Source organism: Capra hircus, chromosome 28 (assembly GCF_001704415.2).
Source record: "Capra hircus breed San Clemente chromosome 28, ASM170441v1, whole genome shotgun sequence".
Taxonomy (NCBI): domain Eukaryota; kingdom Metazoa; phylum Chordata; class Mammalia; order Artiodactyla; family Bovidae; genus Capra; species Capra hircus.
This window is the reverse complement of record NC_030835.1, coordinates 32,013,571-32,029,076: the sequence shown is the minus strand read 5'-3', so window position 1 is coordinate 32,029,076 and position 15,506 is coordinate 32,013,571. Positions and strand designations below refer to the sequence as shown.

Genomic DNA, 15,506 nt, shown 5'->3' with positions numbered 1-15,506 from the left:
GCTATCCTGCAGCCGACAGGCTGGCGGGAGCAAGGGGAGGGTCGGGGTCGGATATCCCGTGGTTGCCTGCTTCTCTGGGCGCCCCGGAGCAAGTTTGGTGGATGGACGGGCAGGAGGAAAGCACATGGCGTAGGGAAGTGTCTCATGAGCCTGGGAGGGCAACTCCACGGTGACACTGTGGAGCCTGGTCAGTAGTGAGAGCAGAGATGACCTGTGACTTTACTCAGAACCCCCACTCATGACCCCATCCAACCTGGGGTACAGAAGCAGCTTTAGGAGAGCATTCTGGCGGACACTGTGCTTAGGTCCCAGCTCTGTCGTCTGTCACTCCATGATGCTGAGCTAACCCCTCCACTGTGCGGGGCCCAGCTTCCTCGAAGGAGAGCCGGGCTGCCCGCTCTGCACTGTGGGGACCTGGATGAGGTCTTCCACAGAGCACGAGGGCGTCTGCTCTAACCCATAATCACGGGAAGTCTGGAGATGCCATCGCACCTGTTGCAGAGGTGAGGTGCAGTGGCCCAGGAAGGGTGACAAGCATGCTGGCTGGGGGCCCCTTGCGGCTTGAACCCTGGTCAGTCTGACCCTGGAGCCAGCTCTGACCGCACACTCCTGATCCACCTGTGGGGCACGTGCCCTGCTATGCGCTCTGGCTTTCGGGGCCCTGACTGGCCCCCATATGCTTTGCAGGGCACAGTGGTAGCCACGTTACGTGTCTTCGATGCAGACGTGGTGCCAGCCTCCGGGGAGCTCCTGAGACGGTACACGAACACGCTATCTGGGGACGCCAAGGCCCTCCGGACCTTCCGAGTGGAGCACACGCCCAATGAGACCCTGGTCCAGGCCAACGGCAGCTTTGTGCGGGCAACCGTGCATGACTACAGTGAGAAGGGGCCAGTGTGGCCTGACGGGGCCCCCTTGGGAACTGGCGGCCCGCTCTCCGTGGGCAGGGCAGCACCCTGCACACGTAAACACCTATCCTGGCCCTCTCAGCCCAGGTGGCCACCCCTTCCAACCCTCTTCCCAGCCTTTTTACCTTGGCCACCTTGGTGGGTGTTTACAGGCTGTCCTTTCTCCCTGAACTGTCCCAAGGCCGAGGCTGACCCTGCCAGGACCCCACCACACTACCGTGTGCTGACCACGCCAGGGCTCACTGTAACACCTGTCTCCCTCTGGCCTCTGGCACCAGCTGTGCCACCTCCTAGGTGCTCAAGTGCTCAGGGATCCTTGACACCCAACCAGCAACTCTCCGCTAACAGGAGCTGATGTCCAGTAGCAGCTCTGTGCCCTCAAATTGAAGGGTTCTGGGATGACTGTCCCGTCTGGCTTCTGAAACGTGCCTACCCTCAGGGCTAAGCACCATGTGCCCCCAGGGCTCATCTGCAGGATGCCAAACCTCCCCGCCTCCCTCACCTGCCCTCCTGCCTGTGTTTTGTAGGATCACCTTTCAAATATGCCCCTTGTGCTTGGATCCTTGTTTGGGGACCTGCTTCTGGGGAACCCAGGATCGCTGGTGCCTTTACCCCTTTCTGCCTGGCCTGATCCTATTTCCCACCTTCTCCTTCCTCACCAAGCCTCTGATGACCTCTGTTCTGTGTGAGGGGAAATGTCATCCTTGCCCCTGCACACTCACTCCATACTCCATGTGCTCCCAGAGATCCTCGCCTCCTTTGTGCTCCACTAAGTGCGGATCTTAGCCTTGGCACACGGTGACTGCTCAGGAGTGTGGTAGCTTCTGGGTGCTTGAGGCTGTGGAATCTGAGGGTCCACAGGAGGCTGGTGCTGTTGCAAGAAGTTCTCAGGGGCCAGGACAGTCTTCCTGGGACCTTGATGGTGGTGATGGTGGTGGTGGTGGGTCTTTACCTGTGTGTGCTTGCCCCCGACATGCATCTTTCTTATACAAGTGCACACACACACACGCCTTGCTGAGGTTACCTCCTGGTTGAGGAGGGTCTTCTGGGTTCAGCTCAGCACAGTGACTCATGTTTAAAGTAGTTCAACCTTAGTGCCTCCTGCCAGGTCTGTTGTCTGTGTACCGTGTGGGTAGAAGTATCTGCTGTCACACATATGCCCATGTGTCCAGGGAATGCTTTGCAGGGGAGATGTGCAGCAGCGTGGGGCAGTGGTCTCCACCCTGGGCAGGGCCCCTGCCCATCATCACATGCCTCCACCCACAGGGCTGGTTCTCAACCGGAGCCTCCCCATCTCGGAGAGCTGGGCTGTGCAGCTGGCCGTGCTGGTCAACGACTCAGACTTCCAGGGCCCGGGGGAGGGTGTCGTTCTCCTCCACTTCAACGTGTCCGTGCTGCCAGTCATCCTGCGCCTGCCCAGCGCCTACTCCTTCTCGGTGAGCAGGCGGGCCCACCGCTTCGCCCAGGTGAGCCCCTGGCCTCTTGCCAACCTGGGGAGGGGAATGGAGGAGCAGCGACCCCCAGGATGGGGGGTCACATGGGGGACATGTGTGGGCACCCCCTCTCTGAGCACACAGAGTTGCTCCCTGGGGAGCAACAGGCACAGAGCCAGGGAGGCTAAGGCCGTGGGAGAATGGAGCAGTCGTGAGAGGGGCTGGTGGGCTTTGTGGGCCCCTCTTTGGCCTCTCCCTTCTCAGCATTTTTACATTTTTTGCTAATGAAAGAGCAGTGCCAGGTAAATCTATGCCAACTTGGAAAGACGTTCCAGGTGAATGAAGTGGGAAAAGTACTTTGCAGAAGTATTGGTCTCAGATGGCTCCGTATGTTCAAAACCAAGTCTTCATTGCCGGAAATTTCCAAGTGTGCAAACACAGGCATTAGTGGAGACCTCTGCAGGGAAAGACAGGGACTGCTGCTACTTTCTACCTTCCTGCAAGTCTGTTTGCTAGAGCTTATTTTGCGTTTGTCATCAGAAAATAGTGGTTAGTGGTTAATAATAGGAAAAAAAAAAAGGAAAAGTAGTAAGAATTCATCAAAAGGATATAAGGGATAGACAGGAGCGATCTGTTTTCCTCGTATCAGCCAGTGTCTAACGTTTTGGTGCAGTTCTTTCTAGAATGTTTCTCTGAAGCACTTTTTAAAGTTTGCTTGCGATTACGCCAAGCATATGACTTAACATACTGCATTCTCCTAATGGCATAGCTGTGGCCATGTCCCATTTAGGGTCATCTTCTAAATAGGACAGCAGCTATGCCAGTTTCTGTGGTTGGTTCCCGTGCCCTCTCCGCTCCTGGCAGCCACTCAGGACCTAGCACAAGAAGAGCCCCACCCTTGGACACAGCCCGACTCCCCACCTGCCACCCCTGCCAGGCCTTTCCTGGAGGTAGAGGGCAAGGGTGGTGAGAGGTGATGGAGCAGAGGAGCCTGAGGGGTGTCCAGGGGGGCTGAGGCAGGCACAGGCATTGCCAGGGGTATGTCAGCAGAGCCAGGCAGTGGGGAGGGTGATGAGGGCTGAGTGGGAGTGGCTTCTGGGAGGGCGGGCCCTGCCAATCTCTGCGATGCCCCCCAGCCCTGCCCACTAAGTCTTTCCCTGAGCCTGGACTCAGGAGGGTGCAGGGACCTGAGTCCCATCCCGGCCTTACACATACTGCAGTCTCTCACCAGCGCCCCCCCCCCCCCCCCCCCCCGCTTAGTATTATAAGTCCAGTATGATTATAAATTGAAGGTGGTGACCTCAGGCAATCTTGAGGATCATGGGAGAAAGTGGAAGTGAACCCGCTGTGCACAAGGAAGTGCTCAGAGCCCAGGAGGTGGTTTTGTTGTGGTGTCAGGAGTGGGCTTGGTGGAGCCTGGCTCTGCCCTGGGCCGGAGCAAGGCTGAGCAAGGGCCTGGCCTATAGCTGCAGGCAGGGTGCGCTTTGCCTGCTGCCAGTCCCCCAGCCCTTGGCCTTGACTAGTCAGAGCTTCTGATCTCAAGCCCCAGCAGCCCTAACTCCAACTTGGGTGGTGAGGGAGGGAAAAGGAGAGTTCCAGGCCCCAGTGACCACTGCGGCCATGAGGCATGCCTAGAGAAGTATCCCTTCTCTCCCCGGGGTTCTGGCCCAAGTCTTAGGAGGCTCCAGGTCCCGGGTGGGACAGTAACCCTGCTGTGTGGCCCAGGTGCCGTGCTCTGGCTGACCAGGCAGGAGACCCAGACAGGACACTAAGGATGGACCCTAGTGGTCCCCAGAGCATGACGGGCCTGCCCAGAGGAGAGGGAGGTGTGTGGGAGGCATCCAGGCTGCCTTTGTGCTTGAATGAGGGAGCAAGTGAGGAATGAGCTGGGCAAGCCAGCCAGCGCCTCCCTGGAGGGCCAGTCCCTAAACCGAAGCCCGGAACCCTGTGTTCTTTCCACCTCCGGCTCCCAGGAACAGGGGTGAAGGGTGGTGTCATGGCCTGGGCAGGGCCAGGCCAGGCAGGCAGATGGGTCTACAGACTCCAGGGGCCTGGAGGATGGGGAGATTGGGGGCCGCAATCTCTGGGCTGAGTGGGAAACTGTCCTGGGACTCAAGCTGGCACAGAGTCCCTCCAGCCACTGTCCCAGGTGGTCCAGCCCACCCAGCTAAGGGTTCCCTGATCCCATGCCTAGATCGGGAAAGTCTGCGTGGAAAACTGCCAGGAGTTGAGCGGCGTCCAAGTGCAGTACAGGCTGCAGCCCTCCAGCGCCAACTGCAGCGCCCTGGGGATGGTCACCTCGGCTGAGGACACCTCGGGGACCCTGTTTGTGAATGACACGGAGGCCCTGCAGCGGCCCGAGTGTGCCCAGCTCCAGTACACGGTGGTGGCCGCCGAGAAACCAACCCGCCAGCAAGCCCAGGCCCCGCTGCTCGTTAGCGTGGAAGGGATGTGTGAGTGCCCGGGCTGTGGGAAGGGTCAGGGTGGACGGGGCATGGCAGAGCCTCGGGCTGCTCCTGCACAAGGGTGCGGTCCTGTACCCCGTCGCTGACTGGTGGGCTTCCTTGAGCCTCCTCCTCTGTAAGATGAGAAAGCGCCACACACCTGCAGTGGAAGAATGATGGGGGCGGGGCGTGACACAGCTCAGTGCAGAGTGACAGCGTGTGGGTGGCCCCTGCTGCCCATCGCCCTGTCAGCAGGCCCTACCTGTGCACTTGTTTTCGGGCTGCCGGGTACTGTAGGACTCGGGCTGAGTGTGAATTTCAGGTAAACAACGAGCAGTTTTCGTGGTATAAGTACGTCTCATGTAGCCTTTGCAGCGTGTTAGAAGACAAACTCCCTTATGTCTCTGTGGTATTAGGGCCGTGTTTACACAAAGCAGGTATTCACTGTTCTCTGAAGTTCAAGTTTAACTGGGTGTCCTGTGTGTCCCTGGCTGAGTCTGGCCGCTTCCCATCCCCACTCCATACTCAGCGCCCTAGCTGCCCCCACTGTGTGACTGTGATGCCACCCCGTCCCCCAGCAGCCCTTTCACCACCCCACGCCCGCAGAGCTTAGTGACTGCCTCCCCTCTGGGCTCAACTCGTGGGGACAGCTCAGCCAGTGCTGCCTGCACCTGTGGGTGCCCGTGGCAGGCTGGCCCCCTGGGACTGCTTTCTGCCACCCCTAGACGTGCCTGAGGAGCCTGGCTGCCCCCTGTCCTGCGCAGTCAGCAAGAGGCGGCCCGAATGTGAGGAATGCGGCGGCCTGGGCTCTCTGACGGGCAGGTGCGAGTGGAGGCAGGGAGACGGCAAAGGTAGGCCCTGGGCGGAGCCGGGCGGTGGGGAGCGTGATGCGGGCTGAGTGGGAGTGGGGTCTGTGCGGGCGGGCCCTGCCAGCCTCTGCGCCACCTCCCACCCCTGCCCATTGAGTCTCCCCCCCCCTCCCCCCCTGTGCTTGGTCCCTGCCGCGGCCCCTGATGCCGGGAGACGGTGGTCACGAGCGCAGGGAGCAGGGAACTTTCCAACTGTTTATCACAGATGGGATCACAGGCGCCTGAGGCTAAACTTGCTCTAGACTTGAAAAGGTTGGGACCAAAGTTGAGCTGTGTGTGTTTTCTTTTTACGTTATTCTAAAATTCTGAATTTCTTTTTTTTTTTTTAATTCTGAATTTCTGTATTGGTGCCCAAACCAGATGGTAATTAACATGTATATATCCATTTCTTTACCCGTAAACACATAAATACACATGCAAACATGAAAGTAAAAGTGTTAGTCCCTCACTCGTGTCTGACTCTTTGTGACTCCGTGGACTACAGTCTGCCAGGCTCCTCTGTCCATGGAATTTTCTGACAAAGAATGCTGAAGTGGTAGCCAGTTCCTTCTCCAGGGATCATCCCAAGCCAGAGATCGAACCCAGGTCTCCAGCATTGCAGGCAGACTCTTTACTATCTGAGCCACTGTATTCACCCAGTGCCTTCTTTTTTTGAACTTTTTATGTTATATTGGAGCATAGTTGATGAACAATGCCGTGTTAGTTTCCAGTGTTCAGCACAGTGATTCAGTTACACAGATACATGTATATATTCTTTTTCAAATTTTTTTTCCATTGAGGTTTTTTTAGAATATTGAGCAGAGTTCCATGTGCTATACAGTAGGTTCTTGTTGGTTATTTTAAATATAGTGTGTGTACATGTATATCCCAAACTCCCTGACTATCCCTTCTTCCCACTCTTCCCCCCATTCACCCAATGCTTTTAGACACATAGTTCACAGACCCTTTTCGAAGATCTCTTGGTAATATTACTGTGCATCCAAGAAGTGGAGGAATTAAGGTAGGCTACACTGTTGACATGTCATTTATAGTTGGCTTTACTCCATGAAAACACAAACCTTAAAGTAATTCAAAATATCCAAAATGGTCTTCAGAGAGGCTCTATCCATGAAGTCCCAGCCCAGGGGACGTGGACCCAAATAGGAGGGACCTGGGCAGGCTTGGGTGTGGACAGTGGCTGGCTGCCAGCTGGGCCCACCAGTCTGAGGGTCCCACCCACAGTGCGGCCTGGAGAGGGTCCCAGCCTCTTCTGGCCTCTCTAATGTGAGCCTGGCTCAGCTCTGGGACTGGCCTGGCTCCTCCAGCCCTCACCATCCTGGCTGCCCTGCACCTCAGGGATGCCCCGCTGGTGGGGCTCTGTGTGTGGTTCTTCTCTGCTCAGATCTCAGTTTGCTCTTCCTTGCAGGGGATGGGGTGGGGTACAGGGTTGACCTGGAAGGCCCTGGGGTGCGACCCTCCTGGCTCTGCAGTCCGAACAGGGCAGCTGCTCCCTTGTGGTCATACCTGCCCGCTCTGTGTTGTAGGGATCACCAGGAACTTCTCCACCTGCTCCCCCAGCATCAGGACCTGCCCCGATGGCCACTGTGACGCCGTGGAGAGCAGAGACCCCAACATCTGCCCCCAGGACTGCCTCCGTAAGCAGCCTGATGAGCCTGCATGGTGAACCTGAGCAAGCAGGAGCCTGGATGGGAGTGGGGGCGGGCAGTAACCGCTCTCACCTGGACTTCAGCCAGACCAGCCGAGTTCCTGGGTTTTGAGTGCCGAGCCCTTTCCTAACATTTTGTTTGAATAAAGGTGCTCCTCCCCCAAAACTAGAGCTTGCTGGCTTGACCCACACTCTCCAGTGTTGCCCTGGCCAACTCATGGGGCACTACCCCCTGTCCCCGTTTTGCTGACTCCCAGCTGCTCCTGCTACCCCTTTTCTGCTTCTGAAAAGTAACCAAGTGTGGACCTTGGCCAGGGCCCAGGGCAGCCTAGGGGTTCCTCCTCTTGCCCGATGTGGCCAGGGAGCTGGCTTGGGGGCCCATCATGCTGCGACTGGGGCTTCCCAGATGGTGCTAGTGGTAAGGAAACCCACCTGCCAACGCAGGAGATACGCGGGTTTGATCCCTGGATTTGGAAGATCCCCTGAAGAAGGGCCTGGTGACCCACTCAGTATTTCTGCCTGGAGAGTCTCATGGGCAGAGGAGCTTGGTGGGCTACAGTCCATAGTGTTGCAAAGAGTTGACATGACTGAAGTGACTTGGCACACACGCACGCATGCGGAGGCTCCTGCCCAGGGTGACCCCGACTTCCGAGCTCACTGTGCTCCCTGGGCCTGAGAGTGCTGACATCAGGTGGGGAGGGGCCTCTCATGATCCTGTCTGGTGGTCCTGGCTGGCCAGGTCCCCCTGGAGGCTGAGAGTGGGCTGCTGAGTGGGTGGTGTCTGTCCTCAGGGGGCGGCAGCATCATTGGTGGGCACGAGCCTGGGGAGCGCCGAGGGATTAAAGCTGGCTTCGGTATTTGCAACTGCTTCCCTGAGGAGAAGAAGTGCTTCTGCGAGCCGGAGGACAGCCAGGGTGCGTTGCAGTGCTGGGGTGGGGGGGCACAGCTGGCTGGGATCCCGATGCCTCCCTGAGCCTCCAGGGAGCGAGGGAGACGACTGCGGGAAGAAGAGATACCTAGGAGAACTTCTCCTTCCCTGGGGTCTCGGTTCCCCCATGTGTGCAGACAAGGAGCTGGCTCAGGGCTACTAAGGCCGACTTGTGGCCCGAAGTTCCTTTTTTTTTTTTGCAAGGCTTGTGGAATCTTAGTTCCCCAACCAAGGATTGAATCTTGGCCACGGCAGTGAAAGCTCCCTGTCCTAACCGCTGGACCACCAAAGAATTCCCTGGCCTCGAGTTCTATAATAAAGATTGGACTGAAAAATTAGTTCTTCCACCAAATAACTCAGCATCTACTCAGACTGTCCCTGTGTAGAGCCTTTCCTGGGCCTGTGGCATTGGCCAGCTGGGTTCCCCCTCCCAGCACCCTCCAGGTGCTTCTTCTAGAACAGGGGGGCGCCACTGAACACATGGGGAGCTTTTCTGGCATTTGAGTGGTCATTGGGACGGCCCAGATCCTGGGCTACTTGTCTTTCCTCTCCACTATATATTGAACATAAAATACAGAATATATTAGGAGTGCAGGAGAAGAGCTTCTCATCCCACCCCCAGGGCCTCTGGGCCTCTGGCTTCAGTGCAGCGTTCTAGGGTTGGGGGGTGGGGTGCAGGGGTGCACAGTTTCTGGTGTGTGACCTCAGGCAGGCTGCTTATAAATGCTCATTCCTTCCAGAAAAGGGCAATAACAGTCTCCTGTAGCAAAAACATGCAGAACAGTACCTGCCACGGGTCCGGAGGGTTGGCAGGCAGCTCACAGTTGGTCACAGCAGCCACTTCCTGGCTATCACAGGTGTGGCCCTGTGGGGTGTTGGGGGTCCCCTTCCTGGGGTGTCTTCTCTCACGGCCCCTGCCTACCCGCAGACTCCCTGTGTGATGAGCTCTGCCGCACAGTGATCACGGCGGCCGTGCTCTTCTCCTTCATCGTATCTGTGCTCCTGTCCACCTTCTGCATCCACCGCTACCACAAGAATGCCCACAAGCCGCCCATTGCCTCGGCCGAGATGACCTTCCGCCGACCCGCCCAAGCCTTCCCGGTCAGCTACTCCTCGTCTGGCGCCCGCCGGCCCTCTCTGGACTCCATGGAGAACCAGGTTTCGGTGGACACCTTCAAGATCCCGGTGAGGTTCTCCGTGTGGCAGCAGGGCCAGAGAGGCAGCCGTTCCAGGGAGCTTGTGGGTAGCCTCTGGTCTAGGGCAGCTGGGGAAGGATGGGGGGGACAGAGGGTGCAGGGCCCCTGGGGCTAGTGCACCCTTGCCCACTGGGAGGACCCTGTGAGCTTCCAGCCGTCCTTTACCTCCACTGAGCTGCCCTTCACGGAGGGCAGAAGGCAGGGGTGGGGCAGAGAGCGTGAAGCAGGGTGGAGAAGGATGGGCGCTGATTTAAATGAGCGAGATCTGGGCCGTTAGGTTCCAAGAAGAGGGCAGGCCATGCTGTACCCGCTTGAGATCTCTCTTGCGGAGGCCCCAAGTGCTGGAGGACGAAGTCTGGGGGGAGGCCCTGAGGAGGAGTGTGAGTTTTATTATCAGAGGGTAGGACCCCCCCCAGGGCTGGGGCCGATGTTCTGCCTTCATTTCCACAGGTTGCTCTGTTGGGGAGTCTGTTGGGTAGGAACCCCGTGATGAAACACTGTCCCCATCCAGGCGAGACAGACTGGCAGGTGGGGGGCTTGGCCATGGGTGGCAGCAGCCAGGAGGGGAGTCTGTCCGTGGCTTGGAGAGTGGGGGTGCTGAGAGGCCTCTCAGGCATCTGTTGGGGAGCCCAGCCCCAGGACTCTGTGACTGGCCTGCCAAGGCGGGAAGAGTCAGCCGGAGCCTCCTCCTCCAGGGCATGGTCTGGGCCTGCGGTCAGTGCGGGAGCCTCAGACACCACCTTCTGCCCGACCAGGCCGCTCCTCTGCCTGTCTCCCTTCCAGTGTGCTTGCTGAGGAGACTGAAATGCTACGGGGACTGGGGGCTGCTGAGTGATTGGAACCCCCCACCTGCTGAGTGATTGGAACCGGCAAAGTCAGGAGGGAGGCCCCTGTGGCCACCACATCTGGGAATGGCCCTCGTGGCCCAGGGATGAGCCATTTGATTCCTTATATGCCCTGGCGGTTTGTGCTGAGATGCGCAGTGAGAGCGGTTCTTCTCTGGGGGGGCCACGGTCCATTTTTGGCCTCCAGCCCAGAGTGCAGAGAAGCCAGAGCTGGGCATGAGGCCCAGGGGCCACACTGACCAGCTCTGAGGTCTTAGACACATTATTCGACCCTTTGGCGTTAGTTGTGTTTTACGTAAAGTGGGGAGGACACTTTGGGTTTTTAGCACTTTTAAAGAGAAACAAATCAGTGATATCCCCTCTTAGCCCAGTCTCTGTGTGCAGTCAGTCGTTACCCAGTGCAGTGTGGACACCAGGGCGGTGGCGCTGTGTTGTCACCTTTGAGCCTGACTATGGGTTCTTGGTGGAGGAGGAAATGGGAACCCACTCCAGTGCCTGGAGAATCTCATGGACAGAGGAGCCTCGTGGGCTGTAGCCCATGGGAGTCAGACACGACTGACTCTTTTGCAACTTAAAGAACAAGCAAAATGGGTTCTTGGGGAAACTGAGACACCAGGACGCCTGGGGAGCTGGCTGGAAGGCGCCCCTGGCTGTGGTGCTGAGAGGAGGCTGCCTCTGCTTCCAGGCGTAAGAACACAGGGCTCTGGTCCCTGCGGGGCAGTAGGTCCCCAGTGGTGGTGTGTCTGTGGGTTAGGCGAGCCTGGCAGGCACATCATAAGCAGCCCCTGGAGCCACACCCAGCCGCAGTGAGACCTGGGGACCTGGGCACCCGGTGTTGACGGGAGGGCAGGTTCCAGACAGGCTTCAGCACCCCCAGAGTTCAGGTCTTCGAGCCAGCCTCGGGGTCTGGGAAGGCCCCACCCCAGAGGGGTCTTCAGTGGGCATGGCGTATTGGGAAGGCTGGTGTGTGCAAGTTCTAGGCAGTGGCTGGGCTGTGGGGGAGCAGATGCTTCCACATGTTGGCAGGGAAGGGTGGGCGGGGGTTCCTGAGGGCACAGTGGTAACTTTGTAGAGGCTGCCACACCAGGAAGGTGTCCTTGACACCCCCACCTGTAGCTGGGAGTCCAGGGCTGGTAGGCAACTGGGGCCACAAGTGCTGCTTGAGTTCTCTTGGAAGTCCTGGAGCCTGGGCCGCTGCAGTGCCTGGTGTCCAAAGCAGAGGCGGCGCCATGAGGCCTGGGCCTGACTCCCAGGAAGGGGGCTGTGCTCCTCTGTGAGCACCTGTGGGTGCTGAGTAAACTCTGAGTCCCTCACTGGAGATGCCAGGCCCTGGGCATCTACAGTAGGTGGAGGCCAGTGAGGGTACGAGCATACGGAGTCCAGCCGGTCTGTGGCAACAGCTGCCTTCCTGTGGGGGCACGCATCTTGTCATCACCTCAGGGCTTGACTGTGGGGTCTTGCCCTTGGCCATGGTGACTGTCACCTGTCTGCACACTGGAGCTTGTCCGCCAGCTCTTGCCTTCTCCTTTCCTCTTACCTTCACCATCTCTCTTCTCTCTCTTCTTCCTTCACACCCAATGTAGGAGGATCCCAAGTGGGAATTCCCACGGAAGAACTTGGTGCTTGGAAAAACTCTGGGAGAAGGCGAATTTGGAAAAGTGGTCAAGGCCACAGCCTTCCGGCTGAAAGGCAAAGCGGGGTACACGACTGTGGCCGTGAAGATGCTGAAAGGTACCTGACCGGGTAGTACAGAGGGGGCTCTGCCACTCACACTTGCGGGGGTCCCAGCGGGTGGATGAAGCCCTGGTGACAGCCAGGACTCTGGCAGTCAGCCTGCTGCTCCCGAAGAACCAATCCCCCACCCCTGCTCTTGAGCGGCTGCAGTCTAGGGACCCCCACCATGGATGATGTGGGCTGGTGAGGTCCCTGGAGAAGTGGGGTAAGACAGTCCTCCCTTGAAAGCTTCCAGAGCCATACTGCTTCTGTATCCATGGTGGGTAAAGATCGGAGTTTAAATTAAAAGCCCTTTAGTTCAAAACTGACAGCTCTCCCCACCCCAGTCTGCCCCATTCATTCCTTTCGCCAAGTGTCCACTGAAGTCCTGGTGAAGAGACCACCCGTAAGGACTGGCCCCTGCCCCTAGGGCCCTGCCTTGCCCAGTCCCCCCTGGCCCTTAGCGGGCCAGCACTGCCCCAGTCTTGCCACAAGCTGGGTATCCTCACTGCTGCTTCTCAGCAGGGACTGGGTAGACGCTCCTCTGCCATGGCCCAGCTCTGGCTCAGCTGGACCAACTGAGGGCCCAGTGGCCATGCGGTGGGCACATTTTGGGCTAATGCACACTGATCTTCAGCAGTCAGGGAGCCACGCAGTGCCGGGTACTTCTGTGTACTTACCCAAGCCCTCAGACTGGGGTCACTCCTTGCCTATGAAACCCCAGGCCCTAAGAGGGCACAGTGAGACTGGCCCTGGGTCACCCATGTGTGGTCCAAAGGGTTCCAATACCCCATCTCCCAGCTGTTTTATTTCCAGACAAGTCTACAGCCAGAGGCAGTGGCACAGCTGGGCAGTGGGATGTGGGGCATGACCCAGGAGGATGGTTTGGCCAGGAGACCTCCACACCCAAGCTCCTGAGTACAACTCTCTCTGCCCTTGGGACTCACGTGCTCAATGTGGCGAGAGGACTTCCGTGAAGTCTCACTGCCTTCACCTTTCTCCAGGGCCTCACACACCCGCATTGCCAAGTGCTTGCTCAGCAGGTGTCTGGGGACACCAGGAAGTCCCTTTACTGCCTCAGAAGGGTTAATGGAGGGTTATCTTTGTGCACCTTTGTCTTTGAGAGATGGTGATTGCAGGGAGATAATGCCATTTGCGTGCACAGCCCAGTCCAGAAGGCTTTCCATGGAAAGATCTGCTCACATGAAAGTGCGCTCCTCCAGTTCTTACTCCCTGGAGGCACTTGAGGCCCCTGTAGACCCTCCATGGGCTGAGTAGCCCCAAGCAGTGAAGTCCTGGCAGGCCTCAGTCTGAACCTGGGTGGGATGTCGGGGAAGGAGACAAGTCTGTGTAGACCCCTCGTGTGCGTCTGTGACCCAGCAAGGTGGTAGCAGGGGCTTTGCGACCCGCTTTGTTTCTGTGCGTTTCAGAGAATGCCTCCTCAAGCGAGCTGCGGGACCTGCTATCAGAGTTCAACCTCCTGAAGCAGGTCAACCACCCGCAAGTCATCAAGCTGTACGGGGCCTGCAGCCAGGATGGTAAGAGCGGCCGGGGACTAGCAGCTGCCCAGGCACAGGCCAGGGGCTCCGGGCTGCTCCATTCTGCATTCTCCCCCTTCCCCATCCTTTTCTTTGGCCCGTCCTCTCTCTTCTCGGAAGCATGGCTCTGACTCTGGCCCTTGCCTGGAACTTGGGTGTCAGTGGACCATGAGGGGTGCCACAGGAGTGTTCCTGGGCTTTCCAGAGCTGCCACGAGGTCTCTGGCGACATCCTGGTTGTCGGCACCCTGCCCCAGGCCGAGCCCCTAAGACAGGGAAGTCCAGAGATGAGCAGTGTCTCCTGGGCACCTACTTAGATATGCCATAACCTCCAGGTGATCTCAGCCCCACCCCAGCCTGGGGTGGCAAAGGCAGCGGCAGCATCACCATTGTTCACATAAGAGCATCTTGCCCTATTGGTCTTCCAAAACTGCTTTGCCACCCTGGGGGCCTCCCACTTTGTGTGTGGGGGGGTGTGAGGGAGGTGGGAGGCCGACAGGGAGAGAGCAGCAGGGACACCAGTCAGCACCAGTAGTGCTCAGGGCCAGGCCTCGGGCAGGACTGTGGCCCAAGAGCAGGCAGGGCAGGGAGAGGGTGGCCATGGGCAGTCCAGAACCTCTGCCTCCATCAGCTGTGCCCAGACAATACTGTGGCAAGACCAGGGGTACAGAAAGGCCTGACATCTGAGCAACAGCGGTTATCTCCCAGGGCAGCTCCCAATGCAGTGACTGCTTGCCCTGGGCACCCAGGAAAGAGGTTGTGGTCAACCGTCCAGGCAGCTGGCTTTGGAATCCGAAGCCCCTGCAAGATGCAGGAGCTTCCCAAGTGGCACTAGTAATAAAGAACCTGCCTGCCAGTGCAGGAGGCATTAAAGACTTGGGTTCAATCCCTGGGTCGGGAAGATGCCTCGGGAGGGACATGGCAACCCGCTCCACTATTCTTGCCTGCAAAATCCCATGGACGAGGAACCTGGCGGGCTATAGTCTGTAGGTCACACAGAGTCAGACACAGCTGAAGCAACATAGCACTGCAGGGTGGAGAGCAGAGAGATGTGAGAGTGAGCCAGGGCTTGAGTCCTCAGGCTGCCGGGAGCGATTGCCTCATGCTGGCCCAGCTCCCGCCTGCCCAGGGCCACCTAAGCAGCCAGTCCACATACCTACCGCTCTGCCCCCAGGGCCACTGCTCCTCATCGTGGAGTATGCCAAGTACGGCTCCCTGCGGGGCTTCCTCCGAGAGAGCCGCAAGGCGGGGCCTGGCTACGTGGGCAGCCGCAATTCCAGTTACCTGGACAACCCGGAGGAGCGGGCCCTGACCATGGGCGACCTCATCTCCTTTGCCTGGCAGATCTCACGAGGGATGCAGTACCTGGCTGAGATGAAGGTGTGTGCCACCCCAGCCCCGCGCCCCCTCTGCCGGCCATGGGCCCGGGTTTCAGGGGTCCCTGCTGTTGTCTTCCCCGCAGCTTGTCCATCGGGACTTGGCAGCCAGAAACGTCCTGGTAGCTGAAGGCCGCAGGATGAAGATCTCAGATTTTGGTCTGTCCCGAGATGTTTATGAAGAGGATTCCTATGTGAAGAGGAGCAAGGTACCAGGTCCTGGGGTGTGTTGGCCTGAGGGCAGAGGGCAGTAGTCAGGGTGCCCACAGAGTGGGGACAGATTTTGATCTGAAGAAGATAAAGCAGATTTTTATTTTTTTTTTTTTCATTTTTTTTTAAAGCGGGTTTTTAGAGTGTAAACTTCCAGTCCTCATCCCCGAACTCGTCCTTAGTCCTGGGTCCCCAGAGACGCAGAGCAGGACTCAGTCCTGAGCCTGTTCCTTCTCTTCCTCACAGCCACACGTGCTGCCTGCTGGGGAGCGGGGCTCCTGCAGCTTCTCGCTTTTCATCACTATCACTTCTAAAGGTCACCTACCACTGCAGAAATAAGTCTTCTTGTCTGCAGTTGTTCCTCTCACTGCTGCAGAGTGAAGGTCACTGTTTTATTCTCTG

General features: G+C 58.1%; 1 protein-coding gene across 1 annotated transcript in view; it reads left to right on the top strand.

Annotated features, from left to right (window-relative positions):
* The window catches only part of RET (ret proto-oncogene), a 53,902-nt gene that overhangs the window by 28,147 nt on the left and 10,249 nt on the right, over window positions 1-15,506 (top strand). Inside the window, exons 5-15 of the mRNA XM_018042484.1 lie at window positions 688-880; window positions 2,175-2,374; window positions 4,536-4,794; window positions 5,511-5,636; window positions 7,178-7,288; window positions 8,091-8,213; window positions 9,156-9,412; window positions 11,852-11,999; window positions 13,412-13,519; window positions 14,693-14,898; window positions 14,981-15,103. Of these exons, the coding sequence (XP_017897973.1) occupies window positions 688-880; window positions 2,175-2,374; window positions 4,536-4,794; window positions 5,511-5,636; window positions 7,178-7,288; window positions 8,091-8,213; window positions 9,156-9,412; window positions 11,852-11,999; window positions 13,412-13,519; window positions 14,693-14,898; window positions 14,981-15,103 (1,854 nt within the window). The remainder of the gene's footprint in view (window positions 1-687; window positions 881-2,174; window positions 2,375-4,535; window positions 4,795-5,510; window positions 5,637-7,177; window positions 7,289-8,090; window positions 8,214-9,155; window positions 9,413-11,851; window positions 12,000-13,411; window positions 13,520-14,692; window positions 14,899-14,980; window positions 15,104-15,506) is intronic.